The sequence below is a fragment of the Calliopsis andreniformis genome, chromosome 4 (genome assembly GCF_051401765.1).
Source record: "Calliopsis andreniformis isolate RMS-2024a chromosome 4, iyCalAndr_principal, whole genome shotgun sequence".
NCBI classification, from domain to species: Eukaryota; Metazoa; Arthropoda; class Insecta; order Hymenoptera; family Andrenidae; genus Calliopsis; species Calliopsis andreniformis.
In genome coordinates, this window is record NC_135065.1 from 10,478,821 (window position 1) to 10,494,877 (window position 16,057).

At 46.0% G+C, this 16,057-nt stretch overlaps 1 protein-coding gene across 1 annotated transcript in view; it reads right to left on the reverse strand.

The window, feature by feature from the left end:
• Dpy (fibrillin-like protein dumpy) overlaps positions 1-15,750 on the reverse strand; it is a 101,158-nt gene extending 85,408 nt beyond the window's left edge. The window contains 1 exon segment of the mRNA XM_076377252.1: positions 15,666-15,750. Coding sequence (XP_076233367.1) covers positions 15,666-15,675 — 10 coding nt within the window. The 5' untranslated portion in view covers positions 15,676-15,750.
• Positions 15,751-16,057: the final 307 nt, after the last annotated feature.

Below are 16,057 nucleotides of genomic sequence, written 5' to 3' on the forward strand. Positions count from 1 at the left end.
GACATTACATTCCTTATATCGTATTCTCGATTTGATTCTCCTAGGCGAGTTCTATTCTTCAAGTGACAGCATAGAGGCTCGCCATATCCCACGGTTCTAATTGTACCAGTCTGCAACGGCTCGAGCAATACCTCCCAAGTAGTGTCCATTAGACACACGTTCATTTTATGCAAATAGCGCTCAGCTGCTGTGCCCGCGACTTGGCCACGGTGCTCGCTAAGGGTATCGTCGAGAAATGTGTTACGGTGCCAATGATATCATCCGGTAGGCAGACAGAAGGAAACGATGACAAAACCTATCAATTAGTCGACGATGTGCGCACACGAGTACGCGATTACCTACTGTGCACACATCTTCCAATAACGCCGCGGCTCCCACGCGCGCTCTTGCGAAACTTCGGTCGAGAAGAGCGAACGAGTTCATGCAAAATTCACTGGAGTCATTCTCCATGGCCTACTTTCGGTATCCTCGGGTTTATTCTCGTTCCTTAATTTTTTTAACGGGATTTTTATCACTTAATACTTGAAATTCTACTTAACATTCTATTATATCAAATCCATAAGTAGGTATCGATTCCTATTTAACATTTCAAGTCAGAGAACAAAAATTTAGGGGTTGAAGAATTATTTCAAAATTGAAGAAAGAATAGTGTACGTATCAGGGATTAAATAATATTCAATCTAAGGTAGCCAAAGTGGATCTTCGATCTTTTAAAGGATCTTGAGAGGATCTCGATGATGGATACTTAAAAATCGTTTGAGTCAATATGAAAAAACACTGTTGCATCATTTGCCGAATGTGTTATGGCTACTGCTGTCGATGACTTAATTCTTAATCAATCGATATCATTTCTAGAGGGTAATAATATCCTGATGGATGGGGTCCCAGATTCACCAGAGTTTCTTTTTCATCATCACATCACCCACGAGGGTCTTGTTTTATGGAAGCATCGTGAAAGTGTTCGAATCTAACACGGTTCATCTTGTCTCACCGGTTGAGCCCTTTCTCTTCTCTTTTTCGGCTCCCTTAGAAGGGGACACGTCCCACACATCGTAATTCCTGGAAGAATTAGGAAGTAGCGCATGCCAGAGAGAATTCTGGGTCCCTTGAGATATTCAAATCTATCCCTACTTTCTTTCCCTAACTTGGAAGAATTAAATTTATTATTAATGAATGACCAAGGCTGAGCTATAAATAAATACATCGTTTCTGAAAGCTCGAGAAGAGGATACAGTTAAACATTTAACGAGAGAGGTCGAGCCTGAAATAATGGCTTAATTATTAGTCTCCTTTTCACCGACAAAACCATGGAACGCGAAAATGCACAGACACGCGCATCCTCCCCCTATGAATATTTAACTACCTTCGTGCTATTTAACGGTAAAAATGGCGAGGCTTTCTCCACTCTTAAGTATCTGTTGCAAAATAGTCCTCTTCGAGCTGTGCACGCCTCGCGCAGATGGCAAAACAAATGTCACATCCATGAATCCTTGATATTTGCTAATTAAGTGAAATTTTGCATAACCAGATGAAAGCCAGCATTCTGGTGCCAGGAAGTGACTAGTGACATTTAGAGACCTCAGCGATTTTTTTAAAACTGTTCTTTATTACTCTACACTCTGTTTTGTAATAATTAGGGTAATCATAATTAAAAAATATTTTTCTAAATACGGTTTCAAAGTGATCACCATGACGTCTGTTTGAATACGAAATAATCGCAGTAAATTCGTGTAATTTGCGGTAGCTCACGGTGAATTGCATACATTCCCTTTGCACTGGCTGCATGCTAATTGGCGTCATTCCATAACGATGCCTCGAACACGGCTTAGGTCAATATCCTGGGTTTGGGTAAACGTGTGCAATGATTGATCACATCCCGACCATTAAAGTTTCCTGCAAGTGGTACACGGATCCTAATCGGTTTACCGGTTATTAAAACACCGTTAAAACGACCATACAGACATTCTTCGTCGCTCCTCAATCAATAGTGCAAAGATTCACCTATAACAACCTCCTGGACCCTTGAAAATTGACCATGGAGAATGCCTTCGGTAAATTACTCGTGATGTCTACGATCCCCTCTAATCGCTACATTCAATTTGTACCATTAGATCGGGATAACAATTTTTAAACCCCTCATTAGACTATTATAAACAAAAATTTCTATTCTCATAAATATCTACAGCTATTTCATCAATTACTAAAAAGTGTATTCAACGTTCCATATTTTTCCCTTTCTTACGTGTCACATGGCTTTTGTATACTCATTTTTGTACATCGAAGTTTTCCATAAGTGCATAAGTATCTGATTCCATCTGAAATCGATGCAAGTGTAGGGGTCCACGTTCCCCCAAATTTCCTCCAGAGCACCCAAAGTGTGCTCCACGTAACCGAGTGAATGGCCGTCGCGAAAGCCGCAGTTATTAGCCAATCGTGTGCTGTTCAAAGAAAGAGGAAGTACCGAGGATGCTCTCGCGGGGCGAGTTCGCTCTCGGTGGCACAGCCGTGTTAGGAAATTCCTATTCTAAGCACGATCCAGCGTCCATCGCGCTCGCCTGTGGCAACATCCGGCATGAATCAACGGGGAATAAAAGTAAGCGAGCGATTCGGGCCTAAAACTTACGCCCACCTCGCGGTAACAAGAGAGCGGCGAGCGAGCCGAGACAGAATTATTCCGTTGCAAAGTGAAAGTTCTTCGTGTTGCCGTGGTACACACGAAACCGACGTAACGCGTGGGCCTCTCATCGCCCATGCTTGGCCATCGAATTAATATCGGCTCCTTTTTTCCTACCTCGCGACTGCCCTGACCTTCTTTGTTCCCCCTACGAGCCCCTCTGTTCCGTGTTCGAGATACATTTGCTCTAGATCGGCGATCGAACCTGCGAGGCCTTTGTACAGCCGCTGGGGATTTCTTGGTGAACCCTTTCACGATTTCTCATAGGAGAACTTGCAGGAGTGGTTTCACTCATTGTCAGGGATTTGAAAAAGACTTTCAGTTCGGTTTTGAAGGTGTTGTGACACAGCTGTTTTAGAGACAACTGCGTTCTAACAGAATTCTATATGTAAACTCTGTGGTGATAAGAGAAAATAACCTAAAACCTAAGTTCTAAGTCACATATTTTTACTTTAGAGATATTGAGATTTAAAGTGTTACAAGTTTCATAGACTTGCGTCTTCTTGGACCATTATTTTAAAATAAAAAATTCTTTCAAGTCCTCTGCTTCTTTCTGAGAATACAAATTCTATATTTTAGATCTCAATCAAGGACTCGAATTTCCTCGACTTCACCTGGCTCAAATTTCCCAGAAGTGTGACATAGGTCATTTTGCCTTGGCCACAGAGCCAAGTCCCGTTATGCCACAAGAAAAAGCAGAAACCTGAAAAGCGAGCCGAAACAGGCGCAGCGATTGTGCAGCGCTGTTTGCGTCACCTCCGAATGCTAATGAGACATTTATCTCCGTTTCGAGTGGATTAATTTCCGACAGCCTTGAGGCCGCGGGACGCTTCTTCGTTCGAACCATTGTTCCCGCGGTCTCTCGGTCCGCGATGGACACAGGTGGCCACGAAGTTGGAGCAATTTTCCCGCGAAATCTGCACACAAAGCGGGCATGATCGCGTGCTGGGAGGATCAGCCGCTTCGTCGGCTGTATCGCGAGGTATAAAGTAATCGCGGCGTCGAGGCACGAAGCGGCGAGGCTTGTACCGTTACGTTTCCCTCAGATTTCGCGCTGGTCCGCGTTTCGATCCAGTGGAGGAGACGCTCCGTGTCGTAAAACGGCAGCCACGGTAACGCGTCTAACAGTAAAGGTCCCTCGTAACGCGAGCATCCTCCTGGACTGGACTGAAACCGTTCCAAACGCGATCGTCCCGAAGCGATCGAAATTCTCGGAGGTGCGTTCAACTCGGTGCCGCTGAGCGGAGAACAATTACGTCCAGCGGCGAAGGTCGGCCTTTCGTTCGGTTCGGTTCGATCGGTCGATCGTGGCCCCGTGCCGATTACGTCACGAAACCGCGAAACAGGGAACGGAGGAGCAAGTGGAGAGGCTCGAGTAGGGTTGCCATTTTTGGAATGGCGACGCGCTGGGGATTCTGGGGAACGATGGACTTGGGAAAGCGAGGGAAATACAGGTGGTGTGAATGGGAGCCAAGGTTTCGAGGATGTGGCCTCGATTGATGAGCTATGATATAATAGATTCTTCTGACACAGGTGTGTGTTTGCGTTTCTTTTTTAGAGAGGGGATATACAGCTGTTTTCATTTTTGTTCAATAAGCTTGGGGTTGAATTTGAAACCTTCCTGCGTAGGTAATTCAATTTTCGTATAATATTTACCCACATAAATATGTATGACTTCCTCTAATCATAGGAGCCGAGTTTCAAGTGTGCCATTTACTGCAGCGGGTCAGTACATCTTTCCCCGTATTTAGTTCCTGAAACCCTCGCAGTAGCTGTAGATTCCACGCAGTATTAGATCATAAAGGGGAGTTCTTTACACTCTGTTTGCTCTCCAGCCATCAAGATCCTTATCCCGCTAGTAATCGAGATAATTGTACAATTAAACAGCCAGTTCGTTTAAAGTTGATCCACAAAAAGGGGGTAAAAATCCACAATTTCAACGTTTACTGGAATCGTTATCTTTCTCCACGGTTTTACCTCGGAACAGACGATCCCTTCGGTGCGTAATCCTCGAACTTATCAGGCGTGAAAGCCATTCGGCGCCACGCCGGAACGTTAATTAACAAGGCGGTGTAAAGCGCCAATTATCACCGTCATCGCGGCTCGACGCGCCTCCACGAAATACCCCAGTCGATGGAGACGTCGCGAGTAATACTCGATGATCGAATCCCGTCGTTAACGATCGTTCCCTCTTCGAGAATCCTTTTAACGCCGCCTCGTCCAGCTTTACACTTCGTGTTAGACGGAGCGATTTTACTCGCGAGTTCCGCGATTTTTTCCCACGCAACGAGAATTCTAGTAACGGTAAGTCGTTCTGATTCTTCGATCCGTGAGAATCGCGAAGGGAGCCGACAAAGGTGTAGATTCAATGCTTTATTATTTTTTATTAGAATCGAAGGACTTCGAGGGTATGAGAAAAATGGGACTTTTATTTCTTGGTAATTTCCATTTTCTGCCAGCAAGGATTTTTCCTCGTGTGCAAGTCGCAATCGGTTAACGGACGCTTACCCTAAATATGGGAAGACTGGTGACACGATCGTAATGGGCTCTACGACATTGCGCGCTCGCTGTTGCAAGCATTGAACTCTCCAGCGCCACTTAAGGCGCGCTAAACGTGTCACTGGTTATTCACGTAACACCCGTGGAGAGTTTCATTATCGCCTAACGAGTACATTTCGATTTTTTGTTTCATAGGATCTAGACGGATTACAGTCAATTTCTTCACTTCCTTTCTGAGATTCTAATTTAGAGTCGAGTCTCCCGTATTAAATGTGAAAATTATAATTTCAATCGCTCTTAATATTCTGAAATTTCCTTTCTACTTAGTGAAATATCTAAAAATGGAATTTTTCAAGGATCCAGATCGAGAACTGAATATCAAAAACACGAAACCTTGTAACTTCAGAAGCATTCTCTCACTTGAAAATCCACTTCAGAATTTCGTAACCACAATCAACACATTAATTGTATCAGTCGAGGAACAGTCGCCACAAAGTCCAAGGTCTAAAATAAGTAATTTCCAAATACTCTGAAAACTACACCTAAACATACCTAAGGCGAATATATCTGAGAAGAAAGGCTCACGAAGACGTCATGAGCGTCGGTAAACACCTCGGCGAGAAATCCCTCTGAGGAGGATACGCGCGAGCAGCGTCGAAACAAAGTGGCGGATAATAACTCGCATCGACGCTCGATGGACCACTTAGGGTACACGGTCGACGCAGAAACGACGGCTTTTATTATCGGTTCGAGGGAACCGTGGCTACGTACGAGCATACGACTACTGCAAAACGGTAAATTACAGCAATTTTCCTCGATCGGCCGTCTCCAACACGTGTTGCCGATTGTTGGCAGCGGACAAATTGATCGTTGCGAAAATTCACCGTTCTAACGTTTCTCTCGCGCCGCTGGCTATTTTTTCCATTGTTAAACGCACTCGTTCGCGCTCGCGCATCTTGAGCACCAACGGGAAATGGATTGCCGGATAAACGGGAATTAGCTGCGGTTATCTTCCATCGGTTCCCCGCGCGTTGCGAGATAACCACCTAACGTCGAATTAAGGTCAGCCGATCTTGCAGATCGGCGTGGACGATTCTAGAACCCAGAACATTTCTATAATATCTTATTCGCGATTCAAGGACATGCGTAATTACTTGTATTTCTGCATTGGTAATAAGACTGACAGGAAAAATCGTTCATTAATTACGATCTAATCGCCAGAGATTAAATATCACACGATCTAGCCATTTTCCGTAACCTTGACTGTTCCTCTTTAAGACACTTTGCTCTCGTAGGTTTCATCATCGACTAATCGCGCGGTATTTATAGCACGGTTGCACAGGCAACCTGTACTTTTCGATTCAATTGCCAGTCTTTCGATCCCCCATCCTGAACCTCTCAGGCGTTCTGAAATACACTCTCGGCCTTGATCACTTCCCATGAGTCGTTTCGCTTAGCACCAGCCGAGCACAAAAACCTTCGACCCTCCATCCTGGACTCCGAAACAGCCTCTCCAGCGTTCACCATTTGAAATTCCAGTCTCGAGCTCTCGGGGGCCAGAGGGAGAGCAAATATCCTCCGAGTCGAGGGAAAAGGACTATCACGACTCTGTGTCCAGAGGAAGCAGCGAAGGAGACGGCAGAAGGAAACGGCGGCGTAATGACTCTCATCACCCCAGCGTCACCCTGGCTGTACGCGTTCGATGAAATAATAAAATCGTCCTCGCGATGATAGCCCCGCGTCATTCCCTACGTGTCGTCGCGCGCGTGTAACGGAATCCGCGCCCGAGGGGGCACGAAAAGTAATTTGCACCCGCGACCCGTGACACTGGCATCCTCCAGCCACGAATAATTGCATCGTAACCGTTAAAGGGTGGAAGGTCGACGAGCGAGGATACCCTGGCTGACGGCGACGCGATAGACCACGCTGGAGGAACGCTGTTGCCTGAAATCGCGTCGCGGATGCCGACTGGCCATTCTATAGATGCTGCCGAGTATCGAGACATTCATCATGGCTGTTTATCATAAAACAATCAGTCGCGACGTGAATAGACGCGCTCGATGCATGAACCGTCCCTCCTAGGATGATTGAAGCCGAGGCTGATGGCTTCCGGCAAGACACACGGAAACCAGAATTTTTCAGGGGAAACGTTATTCGCTGTTATGGAGCTTGGGAAGAGTGACAGAGAGAAATGAGGACTGTGCGGTGAGATTTAGAAGAGAAGGTAGAAATACGCTAGATGCTTAGATTGTTTTTTTGATCGTAAGGAGCCTTGGAATCGCAAGATTGCAAAATTGCATGAGAAGAATGGTGGAAGGTTCGTAGAAACAGGCTCGGGAAAAACTGAAAATTCCATGTAGAAAGAAGTATTATTATCATTTACCTCGAGTTGCATTTTTAAATTTCCCGCGCAGTTCAAAATTCGAATTTCAAATTTCCCCGCGCAGTTCAAAATTCGAATTTCAAATTTCCCCGCGTAATTCAGATTTGAAATCTACTCTTCATCGACGAGGACGCCTCATTCATTAAGTGAGGGAATTAATTCGTTAAATAACGATCTGTTTGTCCTTGTGTCAACTCCTCCGCAATAATCGCAATACAATTTACGTAATACGTCTCGACACCTCAGCAGCGACTTTACGCAATCCACCAGCTCACGTAGAACCGTTTAATTCGTCATCGCAACGGTATAATCCGAGATTCTCCTTGTACGGGCTGGTAATCGCTCGTAATTCCGTTTCCTCGAGGGTTTTCCTTCTTCCGCGATGTGGTCGTGGTCGCGAGCAAGATTCGCGTAACAGTTCGCTGCGAATTCGTAAACAAGACGGGTTTACAGTTAGCCAGACTGGTGAATAGGAGTCAGTCGTGCATCAGGTACCCTCACACGAACTTATTATTTCTATGCTAATTTTCCGCATACGTTTAATAAAAGAACACGATCGAGAGTACATTTTTTGTGAAACGTTGAAGGCTGTCATCAAACTCGTAAAGGAAGGTAAAGAAAGATTACTAAGTAGATGCACGTAGAAGAAAGAATTTTTTGCTGCCATCGGTGCACTGACACCATATATTCTCAAGGAAAGGTATTTTCACTTTGTATGCAAATGAAGTCGTTTTAATGCAAGCCTAGTTTTTGCTGGTGCCAAGGTGTGACTTTAGAGGGTGAAACCATCCCTTTAAAAACCTGCATAGAAATTACTTCTGACTTCTTTTAATAGCTGATGTCACCTATCGTCCTCAGTTTCACGAAAGAATGGTGTCACCAGACACTGACAAATGGCAATGAAACAGACAGGAAAAGTCTTCGGTGAAGCATGACAAAATGTATCGACGATCAACCAGCGCGAAAAGAAACGCAGGGAACGAGTTTCTAAGCCAACTGAAAAAAGCAAAAGTAACACCCAGCAGGCGTGCCATCCGCGTTGCCATTGCTGGTAATGAGGCGGCTGACTTTCCTGCCAGTGAAAACTCGATGGATCGTTATTAAATGCGCTCGTGCCATTAACTCGAGCTACGCGTCGATCTACAGGTGTTCGTCGTCTGTGAACCACTTTGCTCGCAGATACGTGAGGATATCTGCCTTCTGTAGAGCCAATGACCATGACATGCTGACCTGCGGAGCTGCTCGTAAAGGATGATTATCATGGTGGTTGAAAAACGACGCGATGAAAGAGAGGGAACGCGATGATCGACCACCGTGTGCAATCGATCGCCTTGCTCCCTTTTTCTTTTGTAAGCAATAAAACTGAAGAGGATCGGATGCCACAGCGGTATTTAACGAAGTTGGAGAGAAAAACACGTGGGATCTCATTATTTAAAATCATTTTATTTTTTAAATCTTCTTGGAAGCTTCACCGAACCTATACCACTTTAATTAAAGCATTAAAATCTTCAAGTCTCAAAGAGATTCCATCTCCAAAACAGTAGCTACAAAAGAGGTCTCAAGAAAAATCAAGAGAAAAGATCACAGCAGCTATCCAACGCAGCTAAATACCCATAATAACGAAGTACCATACGACTAGCTTCGTAAAGGACAGTCTTCCGTCAAAAGGAAGACACCCACTGCGCCTTGCTTCCTGTTGCACGGTCGCAGAAGTCCCTCCGAGCGAAAGCAGCGATGTCGAGCCACGTAACAGGCGCGATACGATTCCCGGAGACAAAGGAAACCGTGTAGCTACACGGCCGGTTAAAAGGAGCGACCTCCTTGAGAACGGTCCTTGACTCGTAGAGACTGGCAAGATAAGAAGAAGAAGAAGGAGGCGAAGCGGTGCAAGTAGTTGTAGAAGTAGAAGAAGAAGAAGAAGAAGAAGCGGAGGATGAGCAGGAGAGGACGAGGAGGGGTGGCGGAGAGCCTGAAGCGAGTAATGGCGCCTACACTCGGTGGCCGCGAAAGGTCGAGGAATATTCTGCTTCCGAGCAAGCGGAATACGCCGCGATCAAGCAAGGGGGAGGCGAGGGGAGCACGAGGAAAACGTACCCAGTCGGAGCATGGATACGGTTGATCGTTTCTCTTCCTCTCCCACGGTTTTCCTTGCTCTGGCGCGGTTAATTAAACAACCAGCAAAACGCAGGATTCCTGGAATGAGATCGTAGAAACTGCCGGACGAAATCGAGGGTTCACGCGGCAGTAAACTCTCTGGAGATGCCAGCAGCCACGCAGGGAGGCTTTATTGCCTAACTTTTAAGCACCCTTCTGTTTAGAGGATTCGTCGAAGAACCTCAGTTCAAGGACCTCATGGGAATGGTGTTCTAATGAAAATAGTTGATGCTTTCAGACCGTGGAACTCTGTTTTAGATATGTGATACTTACAGCTACTGTGAGGGTTTCTGGTGAAATCATCGATTCTACCAACCCTTAAAGTTGCACCCTGAATACATGATATTTGGAGCTACTATTACAGGTTCAAGTCAGAGCCTTGACTATATGATATATAAGAGCATTGACGCAAGCTCTAATAAGAGGACCAAAAATTGCATTTTCCTCCTTAGAGCAGGGTTGCTCAACTTTTTCTGTTCACCCCAGATATGTAATGCTCCTAGGAATTCCTCTCGAGTCCAAATAATAGAAGAAAAATTTGCTGAAGAATCTCTTCGCAATTTCCTCCCATGGAAACATCCTGAAGAGAGATACCACGAAGCACGATCAGAATACTTGGAAATTATTAGCGATTCGATACGCCAGCGATAACCGCGAAGCAGAAGGTCGCGAGGTGTGCTCCATTCGTGACCAGAAAAGCTTCCCAAGGGGGGAAACCGTGGAGGAGATTGGAGAAAGAGCTGGGCAACGCGTGTGCACGCGCGCTCGAGCTTATGCGCTCTTACACAGGCTGGGAGGTGCACTCTCTCCTCCTTTCTCTCTCGTGGACGGCGCGGATGGAAGGCGAGACAGAGAGGGAAGGTGCGAGTGGCGTCCCAGGAACGAAGGATGCCTATAATCGGCAATGGACGACCGCGCCTCGCCACTTTCGCGATGTTTGACGTGGATACCGGTCTCTAGCCGATCGACCGGTTAATCATCGGCGTCTTCGGCTCTATCGCGCGATCCCCCTCCCAGAGATCGTATTTATTATACGGTAGCCAGCGATTTCGTGGGGAACCCTGGCCCCCTTGAACCATACGTTTCAATTAATTAGACGCAGGATAATCGTTTCGACACCGATGGGTATCTTTAGGGGAAAATGATGTAGAAGGTTGCCAATAATCTCTAATCGATGATGGAGAGGCGAAAGAGAGATGGATCGACCCTTAGACACTGGGGATCACTTGGTGAGTCGGCTGACCTTTTTTCAAATTAGATAGATATGTAGAACTTCGCTCTGATCATTCTTAGAACAGCTATTAATATTGAGAGGTACGTGGCTTTGTATTTTAATAAGTACTAATTACAATACTCTGTAAAATAAGAACTAATTTACTAGTAAGAGAAGAGAAAGAAACTCGAAGAGTATCTGAAGAGATTTTGAAAAATCGCGCGCCACTTGCTGTCACGTGGGTCCTTCTTACAGCGCCCCATAAAGAGCGCGGGAATTTCCCCGCCGCGCCAAGTAGTTCAAAGTTCAATTTCATTTCTCAGACACCTTGCAGAGAAGTTACTGCTGACTTCTACTACTTATGGAGAAAAACTTGAGTCAGTTGATACGTGGCAAGGTTAAGTCTCCTTTTGCAAGACATTCAGATCATTTTTCTTTCTCCAGATGGTCAAAGAATGCGCATCGATCGTCGCAATCGCGCAGCAAGGATCTCGGGCGTGCCCTCGCGCTCATAATAGAGATTTACGTCTGGGATGCAATTGGGCCGAGGAAACCGCCTTAGGGATGCATAATTGAATCAAGTTTACGTTAAATATTACTTGCGAAACTCATAAATATGCGAGGATTACAAAGGTGGCCGTACGCGATCCCCAGTTCACAAGCTTTTCATCCTCCAGCAGCGATCTCGCTGGCAAAAACCGAGTCCTCCACCAGCTTAAGCGTATATTTACGACCATTATGAGACAGACATATCGTTTTTTTAGTGACCCTTGATGTTTCAAGTAGAAGAACCCTCGACCAATTTATATTCTGCGCATTTCAAGGTAAACGATGAGCTTTACCAATAAAATCGCAATGAAGGCAGATGTTGAGCCATCGGAAAGCGATTTCCGGTGATCCTGCAGATCGAGTCGTTTCGAGCTAAATCCTCGTAAAAGGTAATAAAAATGCCTGTCGGTTCGCGATCCCCAGTGATAACGACGCAGAGTCACGCGACAGAAAGTCCCCCTAGTCGAAGACCTCAGTCTCGATAAAGAAGTCTCGTAATTGCGCTTCCTTGATCGTCGTGGAGCCTTGGAGTATAGAATACACACGAAAAATCTAGATTTCCCAGCACATACGCTTCCTACATCCACGCGGGGCTTCCTAGTCGCGTTCGCGAAGCGACTCGCAGAATTTTGAACGTGAGAAGCGAGTCTGTTTGTTCGAGACACCGCAGTCAAGGTGCCGCTCGATTCATCAGGCTTTTCCATGAGCTCGCGACGAAAACGATGCTATCTAGCCGCGACGTCGACGGGCCCTACTGTAGTCGAATAATTAAACGCTGCCAAGGATAACGCCACGTCCTGCTTATTAATTATTTCCAGCAGAGACAGCGCTTGGACCGTGCCTCGCGTGCGATACACATTTCATTACGCAACGCTGTTGTCGATGCTGAGTTCAAACGGGGTCGTGGATTAATGGAAAAGACTAAAACTTTCCTATTACAACAATTTATTATAGAAAAATGTGTTCAACTTGAAGACCTACAATATTTCAAATATTCAGGGTATACACAGTCCTTTAATTCTGAATTTTTCTGGTTACAATGATTTCACAATAATCCTCATTTAACAAAAGAGAAATTTTTATAATATTCTTCAACAATAATTTTCTGAAACTTGATTTATTGAAGTAGATGTTGCTTGAAGTCACTTTCTAATTTTCTTCTTCTGCTTAGAAATCGTTGCTTGAAATGATAATTGAGTCGAGGCGCTCGATATTGCATGAAGATGCAGATAGCTTCTCTGAAAGTTTCCCCGATCTAGATCATTGAATTGAGCAAGGTGACTGCCCACGGAATGAGCTTTTGTGTGCCCACGTTCGCGCCGATTTTCCATCGTTTCGTCTCGTAACCGGGAAAATGACCAGCCCACCGTGACCTCGACAATGCGCCTTTCGCCATCGATCCAGCGTTGCGCGCTGGTTTGATCGGTGACATAAGACAACAGCCGGTTGCAAAGTAATAGGGAGCGTTGCGTTTTCAGCCAGAGCAAATAGAAAACGCGGCATCAATGAGCGCTGACTTACGACACGCGGAATTTCACGGTAACTGGCGATAATCGCGGTAATGGCTCCGTTGTTTAAATAAGCTTGGCAGAAGTGGAGCCTGAAGCAGATGGTCGCTCCAAGAAAAGGAGAAAAGATGGGAGATCGCGTGGGTGTTGCTCGTTTTTCCTCGAAGGACCAGCAAACATTTAATGACCCGCAGCGGGATCGTAAAGTATTCGCGAATGTGGTTTCATTGTGCATCTGTCTTGCGTATCTCCTCCGTGGAGCCTGCTCAGAAGGGATTCCAGGAAACGTATCCCAGTAATCGATTTTAGATGGTGAGCCGTGCTTGGCGAATGGGCCAGAAGCAAATGATCGTATAATGTATTCGAATGCATTTGCAAGATAATAGAGACTCGCTGGTTAGAGTGTCGTTCGTAAAAATTGAATATACATGCGATGCATTTCGATGGAACAGAGAATTCTTGGAGAACTGTGCCTTTGTGCATTTTTGAGAACCTTCCAGTGAGGGGGTGTGGTAAAAAAGTGAAAAATGAATTTCCAATTTTTCCGAGACCATCAGTCGATTTTTCAGTCACTTTTTCACCAAGAATTTCCCCAATTTTTTCACCCTCCACCATCATTCTTTTTACCTACTTCTTTTTATAGACACTTCATCTATTCTAAGATTACGTTTTACAGAGCCTATTTTATTCATGGAACGACTTATGCATTAGCAAAAGCAGCCCCCCTTAATCATCTACATTTTTATATTCCCAACAGGACTTACGCAATGGCCGCCAGTAGGTTCGCCGATAAAAATAGGTACTTGCGTTACATCCAGAGGCGATGACGCCGTCCGAAGTCCATAAAAGAGCTCACCAAAGGGATCACCACTCCCGTCACTTGGTATCCTTTATCGTGTATGCATCCAACTGCTCACTCACTCGCGTCGCTGCACTGGCGCTTTTTACCGATTCCCCGTAGCACGCTCGATCACCCTAGGAACCTTTTTGCACATCCCCTGGACAGGTATCGACGCGGATACCCGCGAAAGCGCGCACTCGCGTTGACGAGAACCGGATCCAAAGCCAGCGAAACTCTGCGCACAGAAACTGTCCCCGTTCGCGAAATCACTGCACCAAGGATCACGTACGCCTCTCGGTTCGCCTTTCGAGTCCCTCGGTCACTCCTGACACCCACTTTTACCGATTCTCATCGTCCGTCGGTTCTCCATTTCGAAGAGCAAACTATTTCATAATACAATCATAGAATACTGAAAGAACTCTCTCTCACAGAGAAGAGAATTTACATATCTTCTTTGTGGGAAGTAACTTGAATGGTTCATTAACGTCCCCAGGAATCTTCTCGTCTCTTGACCATTTAGGGACCCCTAGCTCCAAGGTCGGAGCAAGTTTGAGCAATTAGCTAGTTACCTCAGTTAGGTAACAGCAGATGAGGCCAGTTCCGCTAATCAATCCTCCCAGAAGACTATTTATATATCGAATCGTGACGCAAGCTTCGCGAACATGTCATCGGCGAGTCAGTCTGACAGTTGGAAAGCTCTAGCAGCGATCCTTTTTAGGGGACCGATCTTCTCGTACGTACACTTTCTAAAATCGATCGCACTGAGGGAACAGGAAGCGACAGGGGCCTGTCCAAAAGCCCAGGGAGATGCAGATCCAGTTGTCGAGTGAATTTGAGGATGAAAGAGAGCCGAGTGAACGATCCCAACGCGCAGAGGAAAAAACGAGCGATTCGCGTTACGCCCGGGTAGTCGCATAATTTCTGATCGGGTGCCACGCGCATCCTTGACACCATCTGCCTAAAGGATGCGCGAGAGGTCGAAGCTATCTCTGACATAACTAGGCTCGATTTCGCGATGGAGCTGCGTTTGCTTTTCCTCTGTATTTGAGGATTTATTTCTGTTCGAGAAGGATTGATTTGTATTCAAGAAGAATTGATTTATGTTTGAAGAGGATTTATCTTTATTCAATGAGGATTCTGTATGTGAAGAGGGACAGCAGAGAAACATGTCAGCGCGATATTTTCGCCAAGTGAGTCAAGCTGCAGCTCGCCGTAATTGGAATGAGCCGGAGATGAAAGTAACACGGCAAAAGTGTAACACTTTTACGGAAGATCGAGGCTCGAATGACTTTCCACATCCTCCGCGAGGGTACCTATTAATAATTCAAGGCCGGATTCCAGCGTGCCAGGTTCAAGATCGAGGGGAAAAACGAAAGGGAATAAAGGCTGAGGAAGAGGCCATTTTGGAGAACCCCAAGTACCTTGGAGCGTGACCAGGCTAATTATCCTCGAGGGTAACCTCGAACGGTACCTCCTCGAGTACGATACGACTTACAACAGGCACTGGAGAATATTCTCTTGAAGCGTCCTTGACTTTAGAATAGGCGAAACCCGTTCACTGCGTTCAGCTGCCTCTGAAGTGATAAAACACCATCCTGGAGACTATTCGATCTCAGTTGAGCGATATCTCAGTAGCATCGAGGCTGAAGAGAAATCACGCAGAACTGGAGGAACGGTGAAACCATCGGTGCGTCGAGTCGAGAAGAAAAAAACTAATCGAGGAACCAGATACATCGCGCAGGAACGGTAATAACTGCGGAAGTGCGATGAAAAGCGAGGGGAGCGACGTTGGAGGCTTCCTATCCTCGAGACAGACGGTTCCCCTGGTCTCGAGCAGAACTTACCCGTCCCCATGGCTGACAGCAGCCTCCTTCGGCCACGATGCTTCCGTAGTCCAATGTTGCTCGGTATCACTGCTCGTGCCACGTATAGAAAGAAATAAAAATAAAATAATAATAAATAACCGAGTTGGCTCTCGGTCGAACAGACGAACTCCTCGTCCAGCCGGGAGACCGCGGACGAACTGCTGGCCAGCGAAGACTTTTCGTGAGACTTGGACGTGAGACAACGACGACGTCAGCGCCGGCCCGGTGTCTCATTGGCCAGCGATCCTTCTCTTCGCTCGGCTCGCCTCTCTCTTTTCACTGCACTCCCTCCTCTCCTTTTTCCTTCGAACTCCTCTCTCGCCTCCTCCTCCACCTCTGTCTATCACCTGGCGCTCTTACCTGTTCCTGGC